Source organism: Myripristis murdjan, chromosome 17 (genome assembly GCF_902150065.1).
Source record: "Myripristis murdjan chromosome 17, fMyrMur1.1, whole genome shotgun sequence".
NCBI classification, from domain to species: Eukaryota; Metazoa; Chordata; class Actinopteri; order Holocentriformes; family Holocentridae; genus Myripristis; species Myripristis murdjan.
Window position 1 is genome coordinate 26,366,394 of NC_043996.1, and position 22,521 is coordinate 26,388,914.

The 22,521-nt window shown below is 40.4% G+C and overlaps 1 protein-coding gene across 3 annotated transcripts in view; it reads left to right on the top strand.

Moving 5' to 3' along the window:
- Positions 1-7,736: 7,736 nt before the first annotated feature.
- The window catches only part of LOC115375906 (kinesin-1 heavy chain), a 29,308-nt gene continuing 14,523 nt past the window's right edge, over positions 7,737-22,521 (top strand). For 2 of the 3 annotated variants that reach the window (XM_030075500.1, XM_030075503.1), the window contains exons 1-12: positions 7,737-8,114; positions 13,468-13,555; positions 13,710-13,783; positions 14,125-14,229; positions 15,614-15,662; positions 16,438-16,493; positions 16,586-16,673; positions 16,931-17,055; positions 18,724-18,828; positions 20,052-20,197; positions 21,028-21,176; positions 22,269-22,456. In XM_030075500.1, coding sequence (XP_029931360.1) covers positions 7,989-8,114; positions 13,468-13,555; positions 13,710-13,783; positions 14,125-14,229; positions 15,614-15,662; positions 16,438-16,493; positions 16,586-16,673; positions 16,931-17,055; positions 18,724-18,828; positions 20,052-20,197; positions 21,028-21,176; positions 22,269-22,456 — 1,299 coding nt within the window. In that variant the 5' untranslated portion in view covers positions 7,737-7,988. Of the gene's footprint in view, positions 8,115-13,467; positions 13,556-13,709; positions 13,784-14,124; positions 14,230-15,613; positions 15,663-16,437; positions 16,494-16,585; positions 16,674-16,930; positions 17,056-18,723; positions 18,829-20,051; positions 20,198-21,027; positions 21,182-22,268; positions 22,457-22,521 lie in introns of all 3 variants that reach the window. The other variant, XM_030075501.1, reaches the window with a different exon arrangement.

The following is a 22,521-nucleotide window of genomic DNA, read 5'->3' on the forward strand; positions in this document are numbered from 1 at the left end:
AAAGGTGTCAAATTATCAGGAAAGGTCCTACAGTAACATTTTATCTAAAAGGATAAACATCTGGAAGCCATAGTTGCATCTATTACACATTTTGTGCCATTATGTGTAGCTCTAACACCATAAAGTGCTGCTGTTTTATAGAATTTGTCAGCCATAACTGTTTTTGGTAATTTGAGTGGCCCTGTCTCTTTAGGTTGTGTACTTCACAGCCTCTTTCCCCGATGTGATGCTCCTGGTGCTGCTCGTCAGGGGGCCGACTCTGCCTGGAGCGTGGAAAGGGATTAAATTCTACTTGCATCCAGACTTGAACCGCCTGGCTGATCCTGAGGTAGTCACAAAATCAACATAGCATATCTCTAACATAGTTCCTATGTCATACTTTGGTTTTCTAAATCAAAGCATTCACCGTTGCCAGTGGTGTCACCTACATTTACATTTTAATGCATTCAGCTGATATAACCTTACTTTGAGTGACATGGAAGAACAGCATCAACTTGTCAAGCAAACTAAAAAAAAATTTTTTTAAAAAGCTGCAGAATGACCAGCTGTTCAAAGGCTTTGAAGAACTGAATTTAAATTTTGGATGTGATGACTACTTCAAAGTGTCAGTTTAAGGCACAATGTACATGGAAGTGATCTACTAGCCAGAAACTATCTTTATATATCTATCCAAGTGGTCATATTTTGGAACTGGCAAATAATTTTTCCTACCTTTTAACCAGCCATTAGATTCCCCTCAGTCACGATGTATTCATGGCATGATATTCTTGATGCGAAAATTAACTTTCCAAGACATCAGACTTTCTTCAAACTAGTATTCCATCGCTGGAATAAAGTCGTCCACATTAGCTTTTCTAAAAGCAGCATGTTAATGTTAACAGCTCCAGATGAGGTTCTCAGTTATAAACAGCGAAAATTTCAAAACCAAAAGAGCAAAGACAACACTGTACACCATTAAATATTTAAAACTACAGCGACGATGAAAAACACCTTTACCAGTAAGAATTTCATTTTTTGATAAGGCTGTTTTATCTCTTGTATTTTGATATGTAGGGACACATTTTGCTTCTGTCTGCTGAACAGTGGGACCAGTTTTATTGCTGGATTTGCAGTTTTCTCTGTGCTTGGATTCATGGCTCAGAAACACAGAGTTTCCACTGACACGGTGGCTCAAGCCCGCAATTTCTAAGATTTTAAAAGAATCCACAAGTAAATGTAAGCTTTTTCCAATCCACATACAATTATTTGATGAAATAGCTGAAATAGCTCCTTCCTTCTCTCCCTGCTCCTTGTATCCTTCCAACACAAAGGTCCTGGTTTGGCTTTCATTGCTTTTCCTCAGCCAGCCTCCATGCTGCCATTGCCTCAGCTCTGGACTGTCTGCTTTTTCCTGATGCTTATTACACTGAGTGTCGACACACATGTAAGGCTGTCTCCTTGTATTACCCACTACTTATTACTCAGTGCACTCCAGGCACATGAAAATAAGGCTTTTGCTCACTTCATTTTGCTCCCAGTTTGTGACGGTAGGGGCTTTCGACACCTCAGTGAGCGACTTGTTTCCTAAACTGTTTCACGCACCACAAAGGCATGAAGTCTTTGTCCTGCTCGTCTGTTTGCCCACCTTCCTGATGCAGCTAACCTTAGTTACTGAGGTGAGCTTTATATCATCATTAAAGCATGCCGAAAAAACTGCTGCAATTTAAATCTTCTGTTTTCTCTTCCTGTCTACTCTAGGGAGGGGAATGTGTGTTCCAGCTTATTGATTATTATGGTTGCAGCAGAGCCTCCTTGAATTTCATGGCCCTGTTTGAATGTCTGACTCTTGGATGGATTTATGGTAAGCAGATAAAGAATTTACATTTTTATTTGTGCCATGTTATATGATGCGTCCTTTTGTCATTTGACAGTTTGAAAACAGCTTTGGCTCAGGTGCTGCTGCTCAGAGTAACAGGTTTTTCTTTTTCTTTCCTTCAACATTATCACAATTCAAAATCTGGAAGCAAGAGAAATCTTAACTATTGCCTTAGCCACAGCTGCATCAACTGCACCTAATTAAATATTATTTTGTTTGTACTGTTTGGATCACAATTGAGGTCACTGGATTCTGAGGTGTAAATCAAAGAACTTCATATCACATGAAACTGGACTAATGGACAATCTGACTTATCATCAGGGGTGGGTTGCCTTGATAATGTTATTGAGGACATGACAGGACATGTTTTCTTCAGATTGTGCTGGAAATACATCGTCCCACTGTTGTCACTGGTGAGTTTTCCATCAGCGAGTTGTTGCCCTTCACCAGTGCCACTAATGACTTTCGAAACCTCCTTTACCTGCAGCTGTCTCATCAGTAACACTGAATTAACATTAGCTCACCCTGTAGCTAGCAATATGTACTCAGTGCTGCTGAGACACCTTCTACGTTTTGTTTTTGTTTTCTGAAATTTGCCAATTATTTCATTCATAATGATATCATTCTGGCGTGAAATAGGCTTTGTGCTATGAAATTGCCTCCAGATTTACAAAATTGATCCCTGATGAAAATGGGTTAATTATCGCCATTTGTCATGTTTGAATATAAAAGCTGATTACATGTGCCAGCTCTTCCAAATGATGATGATGATGATGATTTACCAAAGTCGGTGCTTGTCCCACCTCTGGGCCAAGATCATTTGTCATCATTCAACAAACACCATAGTACGTTAACTGATTGCATCATCAGGCAACGCCACAATAAAAGCAACTTTAAGACTGGCTGTTCGTCTTTTAATTTATCAGTGCCACAACATCGAGATCAGAGGAAGTTGCCAAATTTGGCTTGCTGTTGGTAACAACACAACTCCTCACGACCACTGTCATGTTTATTTACTTCTCTGAAGTGAAGGCATCATCAGACCAGTAGTCGATCTCGCACAGATTCTTGTCAGATCTGTTCCCAGGGCTAAGAGCATTTCCACACCTCAGGATTTGCCACGTAATTCAAAAATGTAGGTGTCACGGCGGCTGGATCCAGGCTAAAATGTAAAATGCTGTGATGTGTTTTCAGTATTATACCATATAAACAGAAGTTAAGAAAATAAGGGTAAGAAAGAAAGATCAAAAAATGTATTGATAAAACCAGTGTGTTTCAGAAAAGCCTTCATCAGGGTTTTAACACCAAACAGCAAACAGCATCAGCCCTAACCCTAACCCTTGAAACCGTATCACCGGGAGCAAACGTTTATCTCTCAAATTACCTGTTTTACAGAAGCTTCCTCACCTTTTTCCACTGAATAACATAATGTATGGATTTTTAACACCATGACCTTCCTCCTCACTTGACAGACTTTCTTTGTCCCGTATGCTGTGGATTACAAAAAGCTCAAGATTAACAACTGGTACGTTTACCCTGACTGGGCATATTCACCGGGCTGGCTCATGACTTCTCTATTATCATGGTGCCACTGTGCCATTGAGATCAGGCACCTTGAGGCAGGTTAGTGGTCAAATAAACTCCCACCTTTTGTTTGATCTTTTTCTCAAGAGCTTTTTGTGGGTTTTCAGATGATTAATGTTCTCTGTTGTAATCACTGCTGCCTTACAAGATGGACGAGAAACAAAGGAGGCAAGCAAGTAACAAGGAGTTTTATGCATGCTATGCAGACAAAAGTTAAGCATCGTCCAAATTATGAAAAATAAAATGCCATAATAAATTACAAGTTGATCTGTCACATAGAGCGATAGATATTTTTCTATCGTCACACAATATATATATGTGTATATATATATATATATATATATATATATATTGTAATATCGTGCAGCCCTACTTCAAACAGATTGTTGGAAGATGTGGTCTACAAGCTGAGCAGCCACAGTTTTTCAAGTATTTTGGAGAGAAATGCAAGATTAGAGATCGGCCTATAATTATTTAAGGATTCATGGTATTGGTTAGGTTTTAAGCGGAGGGTGAGCATTGTTGGGTCGAGAACTGAGGAGAGCTCCATGTAAAGTTTAGCAGGTAGGGGGGTCAAGCAGGCAAGAGGCTGGTTTAGCAGAGTGCACCAATTTGGAAAACACATCTAATTATCAAATTGGGTTAAAGGGTGCACATCCTGACTAATCTCTGGATGGTAATGATGGAGAACATTTGAGCAGACTCATTTTATAGGCTATTTTGAACATCACCGTAGATTGGGTATGTTTTTTGCGTGAAAAGTTGGACAAAATTGTTTGCTGTAAGCTAGAGTGAGGACAGTGATTTCTGGTTAGTTTTTAATTAACGGTGTCAAAAAGGAACCTATGGTTGTGTTTGTTAGGGTTAGTTATTTTCAAGTAGGAAGCAGACTTGGTTCTGGAGAGAAAACATTCATAATCTACCTTGCTATCAGGCCAGGCGAAGCGGGAGATCTCTAGTTTATTAAAACTTCATGAAGCCTTGTTGCTGGTATTTCTGGAGGAATGCTATACAGCCCCTGAGTCACCTGCCCTTTTGCCTGTATGAGTGTCCCTTTCAGATTCAGCAAACATCTAAACGGAGATACATAGACAGAAAGACTTTGTAATGTCTCTGATGATGTGGAGCCATACTCACTCAGCTCAACTCGTTGTTGAATCAGCGTTTGTCAGTCCTGTGTCATCCTGCTGAAGATCCGGCCTGGAAGAGGAGCAGAACGGCAGAAATGGAGATAAGTGTGGAACTGACAACATTGGCGTCATAGCAGTTTAGCTACATACTTCAACTGTCATATATAAACTGCTACTGATCCATGTATCAAGACGTCTGACTGAAATAAAATCCTGCAGGCCCGTACTTTGACTCCCAGTGGTGGGGATACCCTTTCACGTTACATTTCAAATGGGAAATGTATTTAAATGTGAAATGTGGCTACCAATAAAGACTGCTTTGGCCCAGCTGAGCCCCTCATAACACAAACATGTTGGGATAATAAGCTTTTTGGATTATTTAAACTGTCCTACCATGGTGGATGTCCTGTGCATTTGAATTAAAAATGCTCCATTAGATTTTATGCATTAGCTTTTAGATACTCTTATCGCAGGCAATTTCCCAATGACTGTAGAAGCAGGGGCAGCGTGATGAGCCTTTTATAGGGAACATTTTGGCTGTTGTGGGCACTGAATTTAGGATGAGACAGGTTAACCACTAGACCATGCTGCCTTGTCATGTTCATATCCAAAGGGTTTTCTTGTCCATCTATAAACTACCATACAGGTAATATCAGTCTGTGGGAAAGTAGCAGTTTTATTTGATCCAAGGGGCAGAGAGGTAGCACTCTTCATAAATCTGTGATGTTTTTACTGGTTGGAATTTATTTTTACACCTGTTGGTACTGCATGAGGTCACCATGAAAGGTACTCTGTTTGATGATGGAATAAAAAATGTTTCAGGCTTTTACTATTCAACATATATTCTGGTACATAAAATTTGTAAACAAGGAGAAAAACTTGTTTTAATGTCTTTTAAGTAGGACACTGAATCCCAACCATCTCAACAAATGCTGTTCTGCAGTGAAAAGTCTGACCTTTGACCTCAGTAAACTTCACAAGTATGAGTGACAAAGTGAGATCCTCTATTTCAGATACGAAATTATGAATCTCAGGTGATAATTTTCCCCCTTAATTTATGTGTATTAGGATATAAGCACATGAATTTGTTTTTTCTCTCTTTCCCACTCTCAGATGCTGATTGAGCATAAATAACTGTAATTTTATTCACCAGTGAAATCTATTGTTGCAGTCTAATGCACTGACAATGAAACTAAACCTATAGGAGCTGTACAGTGCATGGACGGATCAACAAATGAGATTGTAATAATTGATCCGAGGGACAGCTGTCCACTTACAAGCTTAGCTTGAGGCTATAAGGGAGGGGTGGGATGTCAAATTGATAATTCACTGCCATAAACTACTACTTCACGTAAATTCATTCACTCATTCTACATCAGCATAGACAGAAATAAAGAAGCATGTGGGGGAAAAAAGGATAAACCCAAGTTGTATCAGTGAATAATTCCATAATTAACCCATGCCTTGTTTGTTTTTTTTTTCACCCAATCCCATTGATGAACAGCAGACTTGTTGCTAGACTACCAGTCAGCTCACACAGCAGCGCCACACCCGTTCATTCCCTCAGTGAAAACACAAGTGGCCCCGTAGAACTTGTATTTGGATGAGCTAAGCACACTACCATGAAAAAGGATCCTTTGCTGTTTCGGGGCGTGGCCAAAGAATGTGTTCAGCCACTTGTGTTTTGCTGTGGCTTTGCTCCATTGTGGCAACTGCTGAGTGAGGTCAGACATGATGTATTTCCATGTTGGAAGAAGTTTCACAGCTGTGGCACATATCCTGAAGACAAATGAGTCATAGGCCATAGAGTAATATCCTCTTTTGGTGATTGCAGGGTTTACTGTGAAAAATAATTAGGCTAGCAGGCATGTTTTATTGTAAACTGTAAACTGACCAATGCTGTTTTTGCCTGTTTTATTATAGTCAAACCTCCTCTAATCTATTCATTTGGCATTCTGTTCTATTCGAACGAGGACTAATTTTAGAAAGTCAATGTAATATTTCAGCAGGAGGGTATTTTAATGCATCTAAAGACTATCAGTAAAATATACCTTGTCGAACTGCAACTTTGTTAGCTCTCAACCCCTTTCAGCAAAGATAATATTTCTATTATCTGGCCTATTACATTCTATTATATTCAGAATAAGCCACTGGATCCAATGGTTAAGGAAAGCTTAGGTTCAGTTTGTTTATTTACACATAAGAAACTTAATAAATGATACAAAATAAAAATTGGCACGGAAATGTGAAGGAGAATTGCCCAAAAACCCTCAAGGGGCTTCAAAAGTGGCATTCTCCCTGCAGTTTATCACTGGAAATAATTAGTATGTGTTATTCCAACAATTTAAAAAAAAGTAAAAGAAACATAGTATAGCATAGCACTTTGACAACAATGCATTCCATAAATACCAATCTATTATACAAGTATAATTAATTAAGTAATAGTCATAAGACACTCATAAATACACACACATCAAAAACACACACACTTGTCACACATACAGGTATACCCACCCTATCATTAACAAAAAGTTTAGACTCAAGTGATTTGGCTAATACTTTTTGTAAGACAAGAAGGTTAAAAGAAAGTAAGCAGAAACGAGAAAAAAGGGGAAAAAATGCAGTATTCATAAAAGGAAAATCTTGGTTGGAGCTTAAATAGGCAGCCCATATGGAAAATATTGATCGGTTAGGAGAAAATATCTCAGCGCTGTTTTAAACTGCTGTGGAGACAAATTCAAGAAATGAAAAAGCAGAGAATTTCACATTGTGGACCCTCATCAAAATACACTAAAAACTGAGATTGGGAAGCACCAGAATAAGGAGGTCTAAGGAGACAAACAGGTACATGTGGAGTAATTATGAAACTGATAATTATATGCAAATACATCATGAAAAACTGGTGGAGGACTTCTTTTTAAGGAGCTATGAACAAATAGGATAAACCAACCTGAAGATGGGTCACTTGAAAACACCCAACTGAGGAAATAAAGGCGGTGCACCACCTATTATTCTTAGCGCTCGTTTATGAAGACGGCATATGGAGAAGTATAAATGTATTTAATTTTGCATTATGTTGGGACAATGGTGATTGTGTTTAGGTTCAATGATTTATGGCGAAATGTCAATACAAACGCATAGAGTGGGAGACTGTTGGGGTGACGTCATTGTGATCCACATCCACAGGAGGGGTGAGGTGGCCAGCCGCTGATCCACCGGTATCATGGCTTCCTAACAGGAGAGGAAGTGATTTAGAGACAAAACAGGGATTTTTGTGAAATATCCGACAGATTGCTGCACTTTCCAGACCCTGAGATTTGGGACAGAGGGGCTTGGCCTCCCTTTTTACCCTCCGGCCGCCCCAAGATCCAGGATCTACTCTAATTTTAGCGTGAATTTCCATCCGTAAACCGTGGAAGATGGCCGACCCGGCGGAGTGCACCATCAAAGTGATGTGCCGTTTTAGGCCCCTGAACAGCTCCGAGGTGACCAGAGGGGACAAATATATTCCCAAGTTTCAAGGGGATGAGACCGTGGTCATCGGGGTGAGTTATTTTGCGCTGAAGGTCGCTAGCTACCTGCCTGACACCGGCCCTCTGTTACAGTCAGCAGTACGCCATTTGTGATTGTCTCGTAGCTACACTTGTTAGCATCTTAGCCTGTTAGCTAACGTTAGCTAGGGCTGACCTGTCCACTGTTGCGTTGTTTTCCGTTGGCCCTTCGCTGCAGGCAAGACGGCCCTTTCTCAAAACAACCGATTACATTTAATCTCTAATCTGTAGTCTGCCTAATTAATTACAGATTCAACAACAGCATTACATTTTTCATTCGGAAAACGAGGCGAATTGCCGCTGCTGTAAAATGTCAGTGGTCGCGGTTGCCCTGTCATGGCTAGCGAGCTGTCATTCAACAATGCCACAAACACAGCGGCTGGCACGGCTTACAACTTCGCTAGCCTGTCCATTCTGATGAAGACAGCACGGTTTTACTGCGCTATTTTTGTCACATTAAACGATACAGCTGTGTATATGTAACCATAACGTTGTTAATTATGAATGGTGTACGTCAGCATAAAACATAAGCCAGCTTTGGTGTGGTAATGGCTAACGCGAACTGTTGGCTAGCTAGCTAGGCCAGCTGGCAGTTGACAGATTAGCTGGCCTTGGCTAGCTGGCTAGTTTTAATACTGCAAGCTAACATTAGCTGGCCGACCAGCTGTCTACGGAAAGCAACATTAATGCGGCTAAGTGAAGGAAAAACAGTCAAGGTGTCGCTTACTGCCTAAAACGAAAAATAAAAAATGTGCTTTCATTCGACATATGAATGACAAATTATCGCTTTAACGTCAAACATTCTGTTATCCACCACCCTCAAAGGAAATTAAATGACAGCCAACGGCCTTCTTTGATTTTGAATGATTAAATTTACCTAACAGGTTGGAAGTTTATTTGTCTGCTCATAAACATCCCCATTTGCTGTACGCAAAGGTGCAGAGGTGTCAGCTATTCTTTCTGGGCCCTTTAAAATCCTGTATACAGTTAAATTATACACACACAGTTAAAGACATGGTTACAATATTAAATCCAACTTGTCAGTTCCACTGATAAGGGCCACAACGTGAATAGCAAGTAAAATATGTTTCTATAATACTATGTGATAAGATGAATTTGTACAGTATAACTGTACCTCTCACAACTGAAGTGTCTATGACTTTGGGCAGCAACCCAACAGGTGCAGTTAAATAGTAGTTTTTTTTTTTTGTTTTTTTTTTTTGCGTTGCATTTTGTTATCAAGATGGACATTTTGAGATCAGTTTCATCAATGCCAGTGCCACTGCGACTTATCCTGTCAGTTCACCGTTTTCTTTGGTTTAATTAGTCCTCTTGTGATGCACACCGGTCAGCATTTGATAAAGATAATGGCATGGGCACCATTCCACCATGATAAATGGAGGAAATGCCTTTACTAATGTGCTGCTGCAGGGCCTCAAGTTTCCTGAATCAACAAAGATTTTACCCATAGTTTAGTCTGCAAGTTTGATGCTTTGTCATCACAGGCCTACGTGCTCTGAAAGGGCATTGTTTACAGAACTTGTGTCATTTCATGCTTCCTCACCCTATCAGTGTCACAGGATTGCAACAAATAAAACAATGAAAAAAAGGTTGGGTCTTTTCAACCGTCTTACAACTATGGTAATTCAGGGGAGTGACAGGTGTGTTAAAAGCCAAGGTGAAAAGTCAAGTTTGTACATGTTCAGAAGACCTTTTAAAATATAGTTAAACATTATGTTTCCTCAGCAACAAATCATCCTGCTCCTCATGGACTTTGCTATCTGTAGACTAAGTTCACCTCTGGAATACAGTAATGAGGCTCTGAAAGTGTTTTTTTTTTTTTTTTTACATGGAAATAGACATTCAGTTCCATTTTATGGTGCATTTATGTTTTGAGTTGATCTGAATTGTGAATTTTTTGGAGCTAAGCTTCTAATTTAGTTGGCAGATTTAGGATACAACAGGACAATTCATTGTGCCACCCAGAACAGACATTATAATTATTCTTGAAGTCACCATTATAGCTATAGCTACTTCAAATATAGTTTTGGTGACACTGACTTTGGGCTTGAGCTCGGTTTATTTGTACTGCACACTGTCTGTGCCCCTCAGGCACGATATGGCCCAGCCTGAGTCAGACTACCGGTCATTGTGCCAAAATGCCAGCGCACATTGTGAAAGGCACAAGTGTTTGGGGCCAAGGCCTAGTAGCCTCTGCTGGTGCATCTGTTGTGACAAACACAACACTAACTGTACCCATAAGCAGCGGCAGTAGCATGGCCTCCTGGGTAATCCCCCCCTGTGTTTTCTGTCCTGGTAACCAGCTGTTCTACCAATCAGAGCAGGCAACAGGCTGGGCACTGGCTGATTTCTCCGGGTGGGGTGGGTGATTATTATGATGATGTACTTTGTTTTGCAGATGCTCTTATCCAGGGTGACTGACTCACTTAGCTCACATTTTGATCCATTTTGAAACAATCTAGGGCGTGGACCCGGTATTAGCGCTAGAGACTCGGCAGCAGCAGCGCTTCTTTGCTTCGTCTATTGTGAAGCCTGCCCAATACAATGGCTGTTATAAAGCCTCATGACAAGCAGCTTCACTTGGTGATATCTGCTCTGATGCGTTCACTTTGAAGCTCATCATGAACGGACGCTGATTCCCTATATCACAGATGTTAGTTTTTGCCCCGCCCAAGAGCTTGTTCCTGCAGTATACCCTCTCTCAGCTGTGGCTCACTTTAAAGTCTTGCCAGACTTTTGCCAGGGAGGGAAGGAGCTGAGGCTTCCAGATGAGGTGGTATGGATGTTATAGCTTGCTAGGTTTGCCAGCATAGTCTGTGTGTATGTGTGCAGCGGTTGAATTATTCATGCATCCATTACTGCCCCATCACTTGTGCAAAAAACGATCACGTCAGGCTCCTAGGCTGTGTTGTCACATCTTCCATTTGCATACAGTAGCCTGGGACACCTCGCAAGAACACGGCTGTGCTACTTTTAGATTGGCAACAGTAGCAACAGAGGGGTGAGCAAGAGATTAAAAGGAAGAAAATGATAAGAGAGACAAATACTCACTCCTTAGACATATAGCTAGGTGAATACCCTAGTTACACAGTGAAATCTACACCTGTGTTGCTTCCTGGCAGCTCTAAGCCAAGCAACAAGGTAAACAACACACCAGAGTCAATACCTTATGCACTCATGACTTGTTTTTTTCTAGCAGCACAAATTCAATTAGATGTCATGCATCACACAATATAAATCATGTGGATGCTGCAGAATGACCTTGGACTTTGCATTACTATGTCTGTTGTATTCCTTCAACTGGGTAATTTCATAACAAAGCTATTGGGAAGCATCAGAGCTTTTCACTCATCAAATTTTCAATGACTAATCCCATTAGACGGAAGTGTAGGTAACAAGGCCACTAGCAGCAGTGATAATAAGGACTTTGAACTTGGCCTGTACTATTGTTTGCTGGGGAGGTCTGGCATGCAGGCAGGCCTGATAGTAGCTCATCTCTGTTGGATAGATTGGTAGGTTTAATTGCAGGGATATGGCTATCTGTCTGGAGTGAATTATCATTGTGTAATGATGCTGCTTGTGTGGGTTGCACAGAACTAAGCTGTAGATGTGCCTGTCTTCAAGCAGGATGAGTTGGGGTGTGAATTGAGGACATCTTCCCTCAGTGGTAGTAGTGTGAATAATTGTTGGACTGAGAAAATGCTCTGCTTCTATCACCAGTGACATATTTGACTGATTTACACCTGTTCAAACTGTGCGTACCTTGTTTGATTTGCTGCAAACTGGGAAGTCCTGATCAGTGTGGTGTCTCTGTGGTGACAACAGAGACTTGTGTGTCAGCATTCTCGTCCCTGGGGAGGGGCTTTCACCACCGGCTCGTACAGGTGTTGTCCAAATGTGAGCGTGTGTGCATCACAATCTCTGACATGATTCATGAGCATTCTTGTAGGTTTCATTAGCTTCAAGTTACCCTTCTGTGTCTGCCCTAGCCAAGTCCTGCATATACATAGGAACGGTCAGTAGCAAGTTCAGCGCAGCCCTCTTCCTCTCCTCTCTCTCTTTCCAATTCCAGGCCCCAAAACAGCCCAGCAATATGTCAGCACCACTTAAGTCCTAATTATTGGCACTTAAAATGCCGTTTTGAAAAGCATGGAAAGTCATTAAGGATTGGGTAGAGCCAAACAATACACCACCCTACACTGCAGATAACATAATAATTCTATGGTTTGTCATACAACCTAATGCATGTTACTGAGGCAAGTGTTTTTCTAACCTGGGTTACCTTGGATGGGTGGAGTCAGCTCTTAAACTCATTATGAGCCACAGATAGAGCCTCCTCCACCCCCACCCATCCGGAAACAAGATGAGTCAAGTGAGACTTCAAACCTCCAAAGACAGTGAACCACCAAATTGCTTGTAGCATCAGTTTTAATACCCTGCGGTTGCCTTCCACTAAATCCAGCCATTGATTGCTATCTCATTTGAATTGTACTCTTTGATATTTGGCTTGCCCATGGGATATTGGAATCAGCAGCTCTCTCCTTGTTTGAAGTAGGCTCGCTCCTAAGCCAGTAGTGAAGCCCAGAGCCTGCTGGAAGAGTTTGGTTCATTATACATGCAGTGCAGAGGCTGTCAGAGAGTGAGGATGAGATGAGAGAAGCTGTATAGCACATAAAGATACCCACTTTCAGAGGTTAAGTGGGCTGCAACTAGCAGAGGTTAAATGATGTCAAGGGTCTCAAAATCATTCAGTTTTTTGTGTCAACAGCAAGCTTCCGCAGATCTATTTTTGAAGTGATAATTGTAAGACTGTTGTTTCTCAATTGTATTGACTTCTTAATTGATAAGCAGTCATTGTTGTGGTGTTCCTGCACAGCACCTCCCCAAGATCACCTGTCAGTCAAACAGTTTGGGCGGGACTGATGTTTTTCATCAGATTTTCTGTTGATGGATTTTAAGTTTCTGTGGTCTGTGCTCTTTCATTGTTTATCACTGCTCATACTAACTACTCAGATCAGCTTAAGTTCATTTGACTTATTTTTCTCCGCTTGCTGAAAATATGAAATGCATCACTTGTGCACTGAAGAGTTTTTTTTTTTTTTTTTTTTTTTTTTTTTTTTTGGAAAAGACTGATACTGGCTATCAAGAACTGCAAATCTAAGTGTTTGTGAATGGGTTGAAGGTCTAATTGCTCTTGTGTTGTATAAATTGATATGCTGAGTCACTGATTATAACTGTAAATGTGGGTCAAGGTTCTGTTTTTTGAAATCATATTTTATGATAGTAATGTAAGTAATACTCAGTCCTCTCCTTCTGTCTTTTGCAGGGCAAACCGTACATGTTTGACAGAGTGTTTCAGTCAAATACAACACAGGAACAAGTGTACAATGCCTGTGCCCAGAAGATTGTCAAAGGTGAGTTCCAATTTCCTTTTTTATCAAGATGTTTACACACCAGACTTGTAGGGTTGTATAAAACAAATAAAGGTGACATAAGGCAAACGTGTTTTTTGTCTTGGACAAAAAGCAACAAGTCTTGCTTCAATAAGCACTGGGTGGTGTCTTTCAGATGTCTTGGAAGGATACAACGGGACAATTTTTGCATACGGGCAGACCTCATCTGGTAAAACACACACCATGGAGGTAAGGACTTAGTAGGAGCTGTCAAAACACGTTAATAGCACATATTCTTGTCAAACCTCTTAAATTCTGAAGTGAATGGTTTACCTCTACCTGACCGGTCCTTTTCAAAATGTTCACACTGACCAAGAAACATAACCTGAAGTTTATCCTTAATTATCTTAAGAAGCCTGTAAATGGTTTATCAATGTGTATGCCTTCAAAAGTACCATAATTTATTTTTTTAGCCAGTCATTTTATAAGAATAGGTGTGTTTTTTGTCATCTTCAGTTGGTGGATATTTCAGTTTTGAATGAAACTTATCATTGCTACTGTGTTGATGTGTTACGTTCTTTTCTTTCCAGGGAAATCTCCATGACACAGAGTCAATGGGCATTATCCCCAGGATAGTGCAGGACATTTTCAATTACATCTACTCCATGGATGAGAATCTGGAGTTCCATATCAAGGTGCGTAGGAAGGACACTGTGTCCGATTGTCCCGCCACTGGTTGGGCAGAAGGGCGGCACAGTGGTGAGCGAGACCTTGTCCTGTAACCAGGAGGTGTCAGGTTTGATCTCCTGGGACTGAAATGTTGTGTTCGGACAACATGTTTCAGATCTGACCTTCAGGCCTGACTGTACACATTGCAGTTTAAGAGTGAAAATTTAGAAAAGGCAAGCTCCACTTTCATTGTGTCTGATAGGTTAGTCAGCAGTTAACAGTGAATTATTTATAAATGAGGTTTGATAAACATTGAAATGATTTCAACCTCTGACGTAAAAAAAAAAAAGGTGCCGGTGCTGCATAAAAATTAGGACAGCCCTCCATTCTATCTCTCATCCATGTATGTATCTCGTAGCCCATAGAGAATGCATTTCCTCAATCCTGTTTGATGGATACAAAATCTCATCTCTGGATGCCCCCCGAGGGCCTTTTTTTCTTCTCAGCAGTTCTGGTTGCTAGCAGTAAGCTAATATCTCCCTGTGTTGTCATTTTGCCATTGCTTATTCTTACAGTTTTTATGGTGGTATTTTTCTCGTCACAGTGCACGATGCATTTTTCTATATGAGATGTCATGGTGCTGCTGTCACTGTGCTCTCTGGCTGCTGGACCTTATTGTTTGGAGTTCTCTTTTTTGGCACAAAAAGTGACGTCAAATATGCGTGTGTGACAGTAGGAAAAAAGGTGCTTGAAATCCGATATGAGTAGTGAGACTAAGTTGCTTTTTCAGAGATGCGATTTGAATAGAATTTCAAACCTGCTGTGAATGTGGATTAAATCTGATCAGAATAGATCAGATTCCAAGGTTTCCCTTTTTTTTGCTGTACAGACTAGAAAGAAAATATCTACTCCCCATTCAGTACATGAAAAAACTCAGATTTGAGCTGCCTGTCTGAACAAAGCCAAAGTCCCTGCCTTTTGAAAGTGTCTTTGAGTGAGACGAAGAACCCCTGCCAGGCCCAGGGCTGATGGAACAGAGCCAAAAAAAAAAAAAAGGATTACAATATTTTAAAAAGATGACAAAAATCAGAGGCAGTTCAGCACACCTTGCTTTGCACAACTGGTTTGTTTGGTTTTTTTTGTTTATGTTGGTGATATATTTTTATTAGCCCCATGTTGTATTTTTATCTCACTAGCTGCACTAATTTGTGATGAATTGGATCTTTTTTTGCATAATTTATAACTGTAGATTATCACTTGTTCCCTCTCTTTGCTTATGTTTTATCACTGCAGATGAAGATAAAACTAGAATTAGTATAATTTGTATTACACATGACAACCTCATGTGTCTGTGTGTGACCGCTCTCTCAGCTGGATACCCAGATAATGAGATTCTTTTTCTGTTTACAGGTTTCATATTTTGAAATATACTTGGACAAGATCCGGGACCTTTTGGATGGTAAGTGGCGGACATGCTGCGGATGCCGTGCTCCTCTGCTCTTGTCTTCTGACAAGAGCATCCTGTACTCGATGTGGGTAATTGGCTCGCTGAGAGAGTGAGCCACTAATAGCTTGTGGAAGGCAAAGCAAATTAAAAATGATCTGCTGTTTTAGGAGCAGAATGGAGAGGAGAGCTGGTTGTAAAAGGCACTGATGAACTGATTAATAGTCTGTTGCAAATTTGTTTGTCTCTGGTCCTGTAAACATGCCTTATTTTTTGTATCACCTTGCAGGATTATTATGTGAGCTAATACTACGATCTCCTCTAAGTTAGATGATTCACTTAATGACGGCTTTTCAAGTGCTGCAAATTCCAATTAAAATTTCAGTTCACATTTGGCAGATGCTTTTATCCAAAGTAAAGTACATATGAGATTTTTATACACCAACAAGCAAAGATCTATTCAGGAGATCTTTGGCCTTATTAGAGGGATTGTAGCTAAGTAGATTGTAGCCAGTAGTAATTAAGGGACAGGAGCCAATCACATCCACGTCCAGTTGTGATTTGTTGATTTGAAGTAGTCTGAAACTGCCTGCAATGAATCTGCTAAACATTTTTAAGCATTTATGCATATACATAAGGAAAATCTGCTCTCCAATAGTATGACCCCTTTTCAACTGCCCTAAAATTTACACAGGATTCAAAAAAAAAAAACTAAAGCCATAAACCACATCATGTCATGCTTTTGCTCAAAATAGACTGCTCTTGACCCATTTCTTTTGACCCTCTTTAGTGTCAAAGACCAACCTGTCAGTGCATGAAGACAAAAACAGAGTACCCTATGTCAAGGTGAGACCTCACTCCCTGTTATTCATGAGTGATCTGGTAATATTTGACTGAGTAGGCCAACATACTAAAACTGTTATGCCTTTTGTTGCCAGGGTTGCACTGAGAGATTTGTCTGCAGCCCGGAGGAGGTCATGGACACCATCGATGAAGGCAAATCCAACAGACATGTAGCAGTTACAAGTAAGATACCATCCTCTTCTTTTACAGTGACGTGCTTGATAAAGTAGTCTTTGTTTGAATGTGTGTGTGTGTCTGGGAGCATCAACAAACAGCTTTGGACCAGAATTGTTCTTGAAATCTGAGTGTGTAGTATGAAGGACTCCTGTCTTTTTCTTAGATCAAGTTTGTCATACCTATCCATTATTAATATTTGTAGACATTTCTGTTTAGCCGGTTACAGTGGCCATTTGACACACTGGGTGTTATTTTTCCCTAAGACATGAACGAGCACAGCTCCAGGAGTCACAGCATCTTCCTGATCAACGTTAAGCAGGAGAACACACAGACGGAGCAGAAACTGAGCGGGAAGCTCTACCTGGTGGATCTGGCTGGCAGTGAAAAGGTATGGAAACTGTGGTGGAGAAATGGAGGAAAAATTCACCTTCTGACACTTTTATATTGTTGGTTTTACTTTTACTTATTCTGTGAGGTATTTCAATGAAATTAACTTTTTAATGTATACATGTTGCTTTAACCTGCCTTGGCTACTTGTGCTTAAGTTAGTAATTTCCTACATGTCCCAGAGTAACTTTAAACAGCCCCCGTAGAATAGAAAAAGCTTAAACTTCTTGTTTTCAGGTAGCTATGAGTCTATTGCCATTTAAAGTATGCCTTTGAATGTTGGGGCATATCTATGATTGTGTCCACACCTTTTCTTCAAAAAATATTGCTACATTGTCAGATTGACACATGCTGTCGGAAATAGAAATATACCCCAGCACATCAAAATGTTTCTACAAATGAAAGTTGCCTCACCGTTTTCCTTTTGCATAGCCAAATATAAAATAAATGCAGGTGAATTTTGTTGTGGTTTGTGCAGCGGCCATCCTTGTACAAAACACTAACACTGCAGATAATGAGGTCATTTTGTGTTATACAGTACAGTGGAATTGCTGAGTTGTAAAACAAATCTCCCATATCTCAAATTGAAGCAAAACTGGATTTTTTTCCCTCCTTTTTCTAACTATTGTCAATTGTGCAAGGATTTAGTGGTAGTTTATAATTTTAATAGGCAGGTTAACAGGTTATTGGTCATCTAGTTATTGATCATCATCAGTAGTTGTCCTCTCTAACAGGATTTACTCCCTGCTGTGACCAGTGGGCAGAAAAAGTAATTTTCCTACAGTGTTAGAGTGTCCTACATCCTGTCAGGACTGGGTTTCCCACAAATATGATTAACTTCCATTAACTTGTACTTCTAGCCTTGCCTGGATGCTATCCTGGAGATTTCGCTCGATGGCTATTAGTGCTGGCTTTCTCCCTCTATATCTGCTCTACTGTATTTGTCCTTGTCTTTAATTTCTGTAGCAGTGGTGCGCCACCACCACAGAAAAAATGATTACCCGTGCTTGCAAAAATGTGAAAAAAATTATAATAACAGTCGTTTTGGTCCATTTGGCTGGGCTCAGAAAGGTTCCAGTTAATAGGACCCTCAAGCAGCGCTGCTACATAAAAAGAAATAGTGGCTGCCATATCAGTCTTTATCTCCGCCATGAGTCTTGAGCTCTCATACAAAACCCATTCTGCCTTTCTGAGACGCCATCCTTTGAATGAGACAGATGGAAAATGGATGTCGGCCTCTTTAAAGAAAGCCTTAGTCCTGCTGCCATTATCCAGAGCAATTTCTTTCATGCCATTTTTCCCTAGTCTGATCCATGACCCTTTTCCATAGCCTCTTTAAGCACCTCTACATCAAATTTATTAAGGCAGGCATTTCAATAAGATCATAGATACTGAGATTTTGACATGTACAGTTCTGTATTTGACTGTCAGTCATATCTTCACTTTCTTGTACCCAATAATGACATAAAGCTAGCTTTTTCACCAGCAGCCTTTGTGTTATGCCATGTTATGACAGAACACAACATTACATAATGCCATTCTGTGGTTGCTTTTATCCAAAGCACCTAAGGTGCTACAGTTTTTTCATTGGCAGTCTCAGTGAATGGTGGCACACTCTGCCCATTGAGACACATGAGACCAAATTGACGTTCTCTTTTGTGATTTGCAGGTCAGTAAAACAGGAGCAGAGGGCGCCGTGCTAGATGAAGCCAAAAACATCAACAAGTCTCTGTCATCCCTGGGAAATGTCATCTCTGCTCTGGCTGAAGGAACGGTCAGTAACTCCCTTTCAGATCTATGGAATAGAGGCTTTATAGCTGAGTCACAAACTTGCTGGCATCATGGAGTGGTGACCTGTGTGTATCCATTACCTTCCATCACCAAGCTTCTACTGGCAAGGTTACTTTCTTGGACTGGTTAATTTTATGGAGTCTGGGAGTGACACTTTGATTGATGGTGTAATATTACTGTATTTTTCATTATATTTAAAGAACCGTAGTATATTTTCTTTGGTTTTCAAAAAAATAAAACACTTTCAGGGTTAGGTTGATGTGCAGTTGATTTCAAGGTGAATTTTAACATTGCGCAGTCCAGATAAAATGGTAACCAACATCCAATGATTGGATCCTTTATATTTTTAGATATATTAACCTTAGTTAATGATTTTTCCCTAACTGTACTTCTAGCATTCTACTGACCTTTTCAAACTTTACTCTAACATAGCAGAGAAGTCATTTGAAGCCTGTGCTTTTTACCATCCATGCCGCCAAGGGCATGTTAAGAATCTGCAACGCCAATATTTGATTTATTTTACTGTGAAATTGCCATTTTTATCCTTTTGCACAGTCTGTAGCAGATAGAACTTTCCTCCAAGCCACGTTTTGCTCTAGCAGTTTCATAGTGATTTCACCCTTTTCACTTTGATCAACGATTGGTTTGTTCTAATGCCCCTTTGCTCCATAAACAACCTGAGGCGAGCGGCTGCTGATGTATTTGTGATGGCGTGAAACAAGTGAACCATTGTTCAGAGATGTTTCACTATTGACTGGAACACAGTGCATCTAAAGTATTACAGTAGACAGTTGCAGCTTAGCCACCGGCATCAATGATTAGTCATATTGTCATATCAAGTTATAAGCACTGTCTCACTTTCTTCACTGACGAGAACAGTGACTGAAAGCATCACATCCTGTTTGCTCGACGTGGGTGAAACCTCAGGCCGTCCTATCCGGTTTCAGTATAGCAGCAGCATGTTGACTGCTGTGTTTGTTTGACAAGCGCGTTATCCTTGCTTAGAGAGCTCGATTCTGTCCTTGTTTTTTTTTTTTATTTTTTTATTTTTTTTATTTTTTTTTTTCAACACAGTAGTTGTGCAGAACCATTTACAGTATTTGATATGAAATTACCACATTTTTCTCCATTTTTACACAGTTCATTATTTCTGTTTATGTATTTTGTTAATGTATTTGTCTGTTTGTATCTGTGTTCATTAATTAGGCCTACATCCCATACCGAGACAGCAAGATGACCCGTATCCTGCAGGACTCGCTGGGTGGAAACTGTCGGACCACCATCGTCATTTGCTGCTCGCCTTCGTCCTACAATGAGGCTGAAACCAAATCCACCCTCATGTTCGGACAAAGGTGGGTAGGCCAGTGGAAACATACCATATCACTGCAGACAAACTAAAGCTAGGGATACACTTTGTGGCTCCTTCCTAACTTGTACTATTTCACACTTAACTACGTTTTTTGAATCTTGCTGTGCTTTTCTAGAAGGAGTCACGTTTGAAAATTGGGGTGCAGTGCAATCTACAGGACTCTGCTCACAACAGTTTCTACTGCCTCTTCTTCTCATATTTAAGTCCCCACCTCACTGCTAGGACTAAAGACAAAATCAAACATGTAATTTTTTTTGTCTAACTTGCCCTTGGAACACTAACACCGTGCCAAGACTGCGTTGCTGGGGTGTCATACTCCAGGTTTCTCCTGAGTTACTTAAGTCTCTCAGGAAACTCTTAAAACTATGCAAATGATGGCAAAGACTGAAAATCCTAGGAAAAGTCCTCTGGTGTGTCCTTAGCCTTAGTTGGCTGCATACCATTTGGGATATTAAAATTTTCTGGTGTGCCTTTGTACTCAAAATTAAATTGAGAAGGCTTACAGTCATGCAAAATCTGTAAAATTGTAGAATTTAAAGATTCAGTTGTCTGGGCATGGATACCCTATGGGAAATAATACATCATATGGAAATTAGCTCATTATCATTTTTTTCAACTGGTGGAGTGTTAATGTCAAGCCTGGTGGCTAGTACATTTAAGTTTTCAGTGGAACCCATACATATTTTGCTTGACTTGTATCTTTGTGTTGACCTTGTGGCAGCTTAAACCCAACAGACTGAAGACAGAGACTTGAGCCTCGCTTGATTTAAAAAAAAAAAAAAAAAAAAAAACAACCTTGTTTTTTGTAACCAGAGCAAAGACCATCAAGAACACTGTGTGTGTGAACGTGGAGCTGACGGCAGAGCAGTGGAAGAAGAAGTATGAGAGGGAGAAGGAGAAGAACAAGACCCTGAGGAACACCATCACCTGGCTGGAGAACGAGCTCAACCGCTGGAGGAACGGTGAGGCAGTGGGCCACTCCTTTTTTCTCCTCAATGTGTCTGGATGGGGTTTGAGCAGGTTGGGAAGTTAACTTTCTGATCTGCTAGCCACCAAGGTTGGTAGATTCCTGAACTCTGCCAGCTGCGTGCATCCTTACCCAGGCATTTACTAAAAATAGTGTTAAAGGCTTGCAATGATTTTAGGTTTTCATTCAAAGTCTTCTCCTTGGTTTGCCACAATGTTGCAGCCAGCTCTGTTATTATCTGAGTCTGCTCGTGTCTTAGCTCTACAGTATTATGTCACCGTGTTTTTACTTCCAGTATGACTCTAAGCTACAATGATGTAGTAGACTGTGAGGCCGCCCTTTTTAATGTTTCTTTGCTAACCAGATTTCACATCAAAATGATTTCTTTTGAAGTCGTAGTGCAGTGTCTGAAGTAGTCTTGGGAAAAACTGACATATTGGCCATAAAGAGGGAGCAGTGTAGAAGCCTCACCAACAGCTTATAAAGTGCTCCAAGTGGTGAATTTTTTTTTCTTCCTTGTTTAGGGAAATGTTTCGCCCACCAGAGCAGCTGGTGGACTAAATGACTTCACCAGCCACTCCTAAAAAAAAAAAAAATCAGTTAATATTCCAACTTGGTTTTCAGAAATTGGTGGTTCAAGACAAAATATTCTACACTATTCTATTCGAGATTTTATATTTTGTTATTTGGGCCGACCATTGTAGTTTACATTATAGCTATCCTACTTTTGCATAACTTTGTCCAAGATATTGGCACAGTTGTGGTTCTTGGGCTATTTCCCCCCTTGATTCTTATTCTTATTATAAAGAACATCAATTTGAAAACATTTAAACCTCTGTAAAGCTAAATTATGATGCAAATTATTACATGAATGATCATTAGAATTTTTTTTGCAGTGGTAGTAACTTTTTTTCTTCCTGTCACTCACCATTGCTAGATGAGTGTGAACAAAAACACTGGTTTTGGGAGCTATCCGTGATTGTGAACCTACTTGTTTATTCAGTTACACACTGTAAAAGTCACACACTTGATTACACACTCAAATACACACACTTCCTGATTTCTGTATAATGCCGTCCTCAAACAGGCGAGAGTGTGCCAGTGGAGGAACAGTTCGACAAGGAGAAGGCCAAGGAAGAGGTGCTGGCTCTGGACAATGTGCTCAACGACAAGCCGGCCTCCACACCCAACGTGCCCGGGGTTCGCCTCACCGACGTCGAGAAGGACAAGTGTGAGGCTGAGCTGGCCAAGCTCTACAAGCAGCTGGATGATAAGGTGAGGGAACAGGGAGAGGAGCAAGAAGTGTGAGGAAGAAGTGTGGGTGTGGCTTAATAACCCTG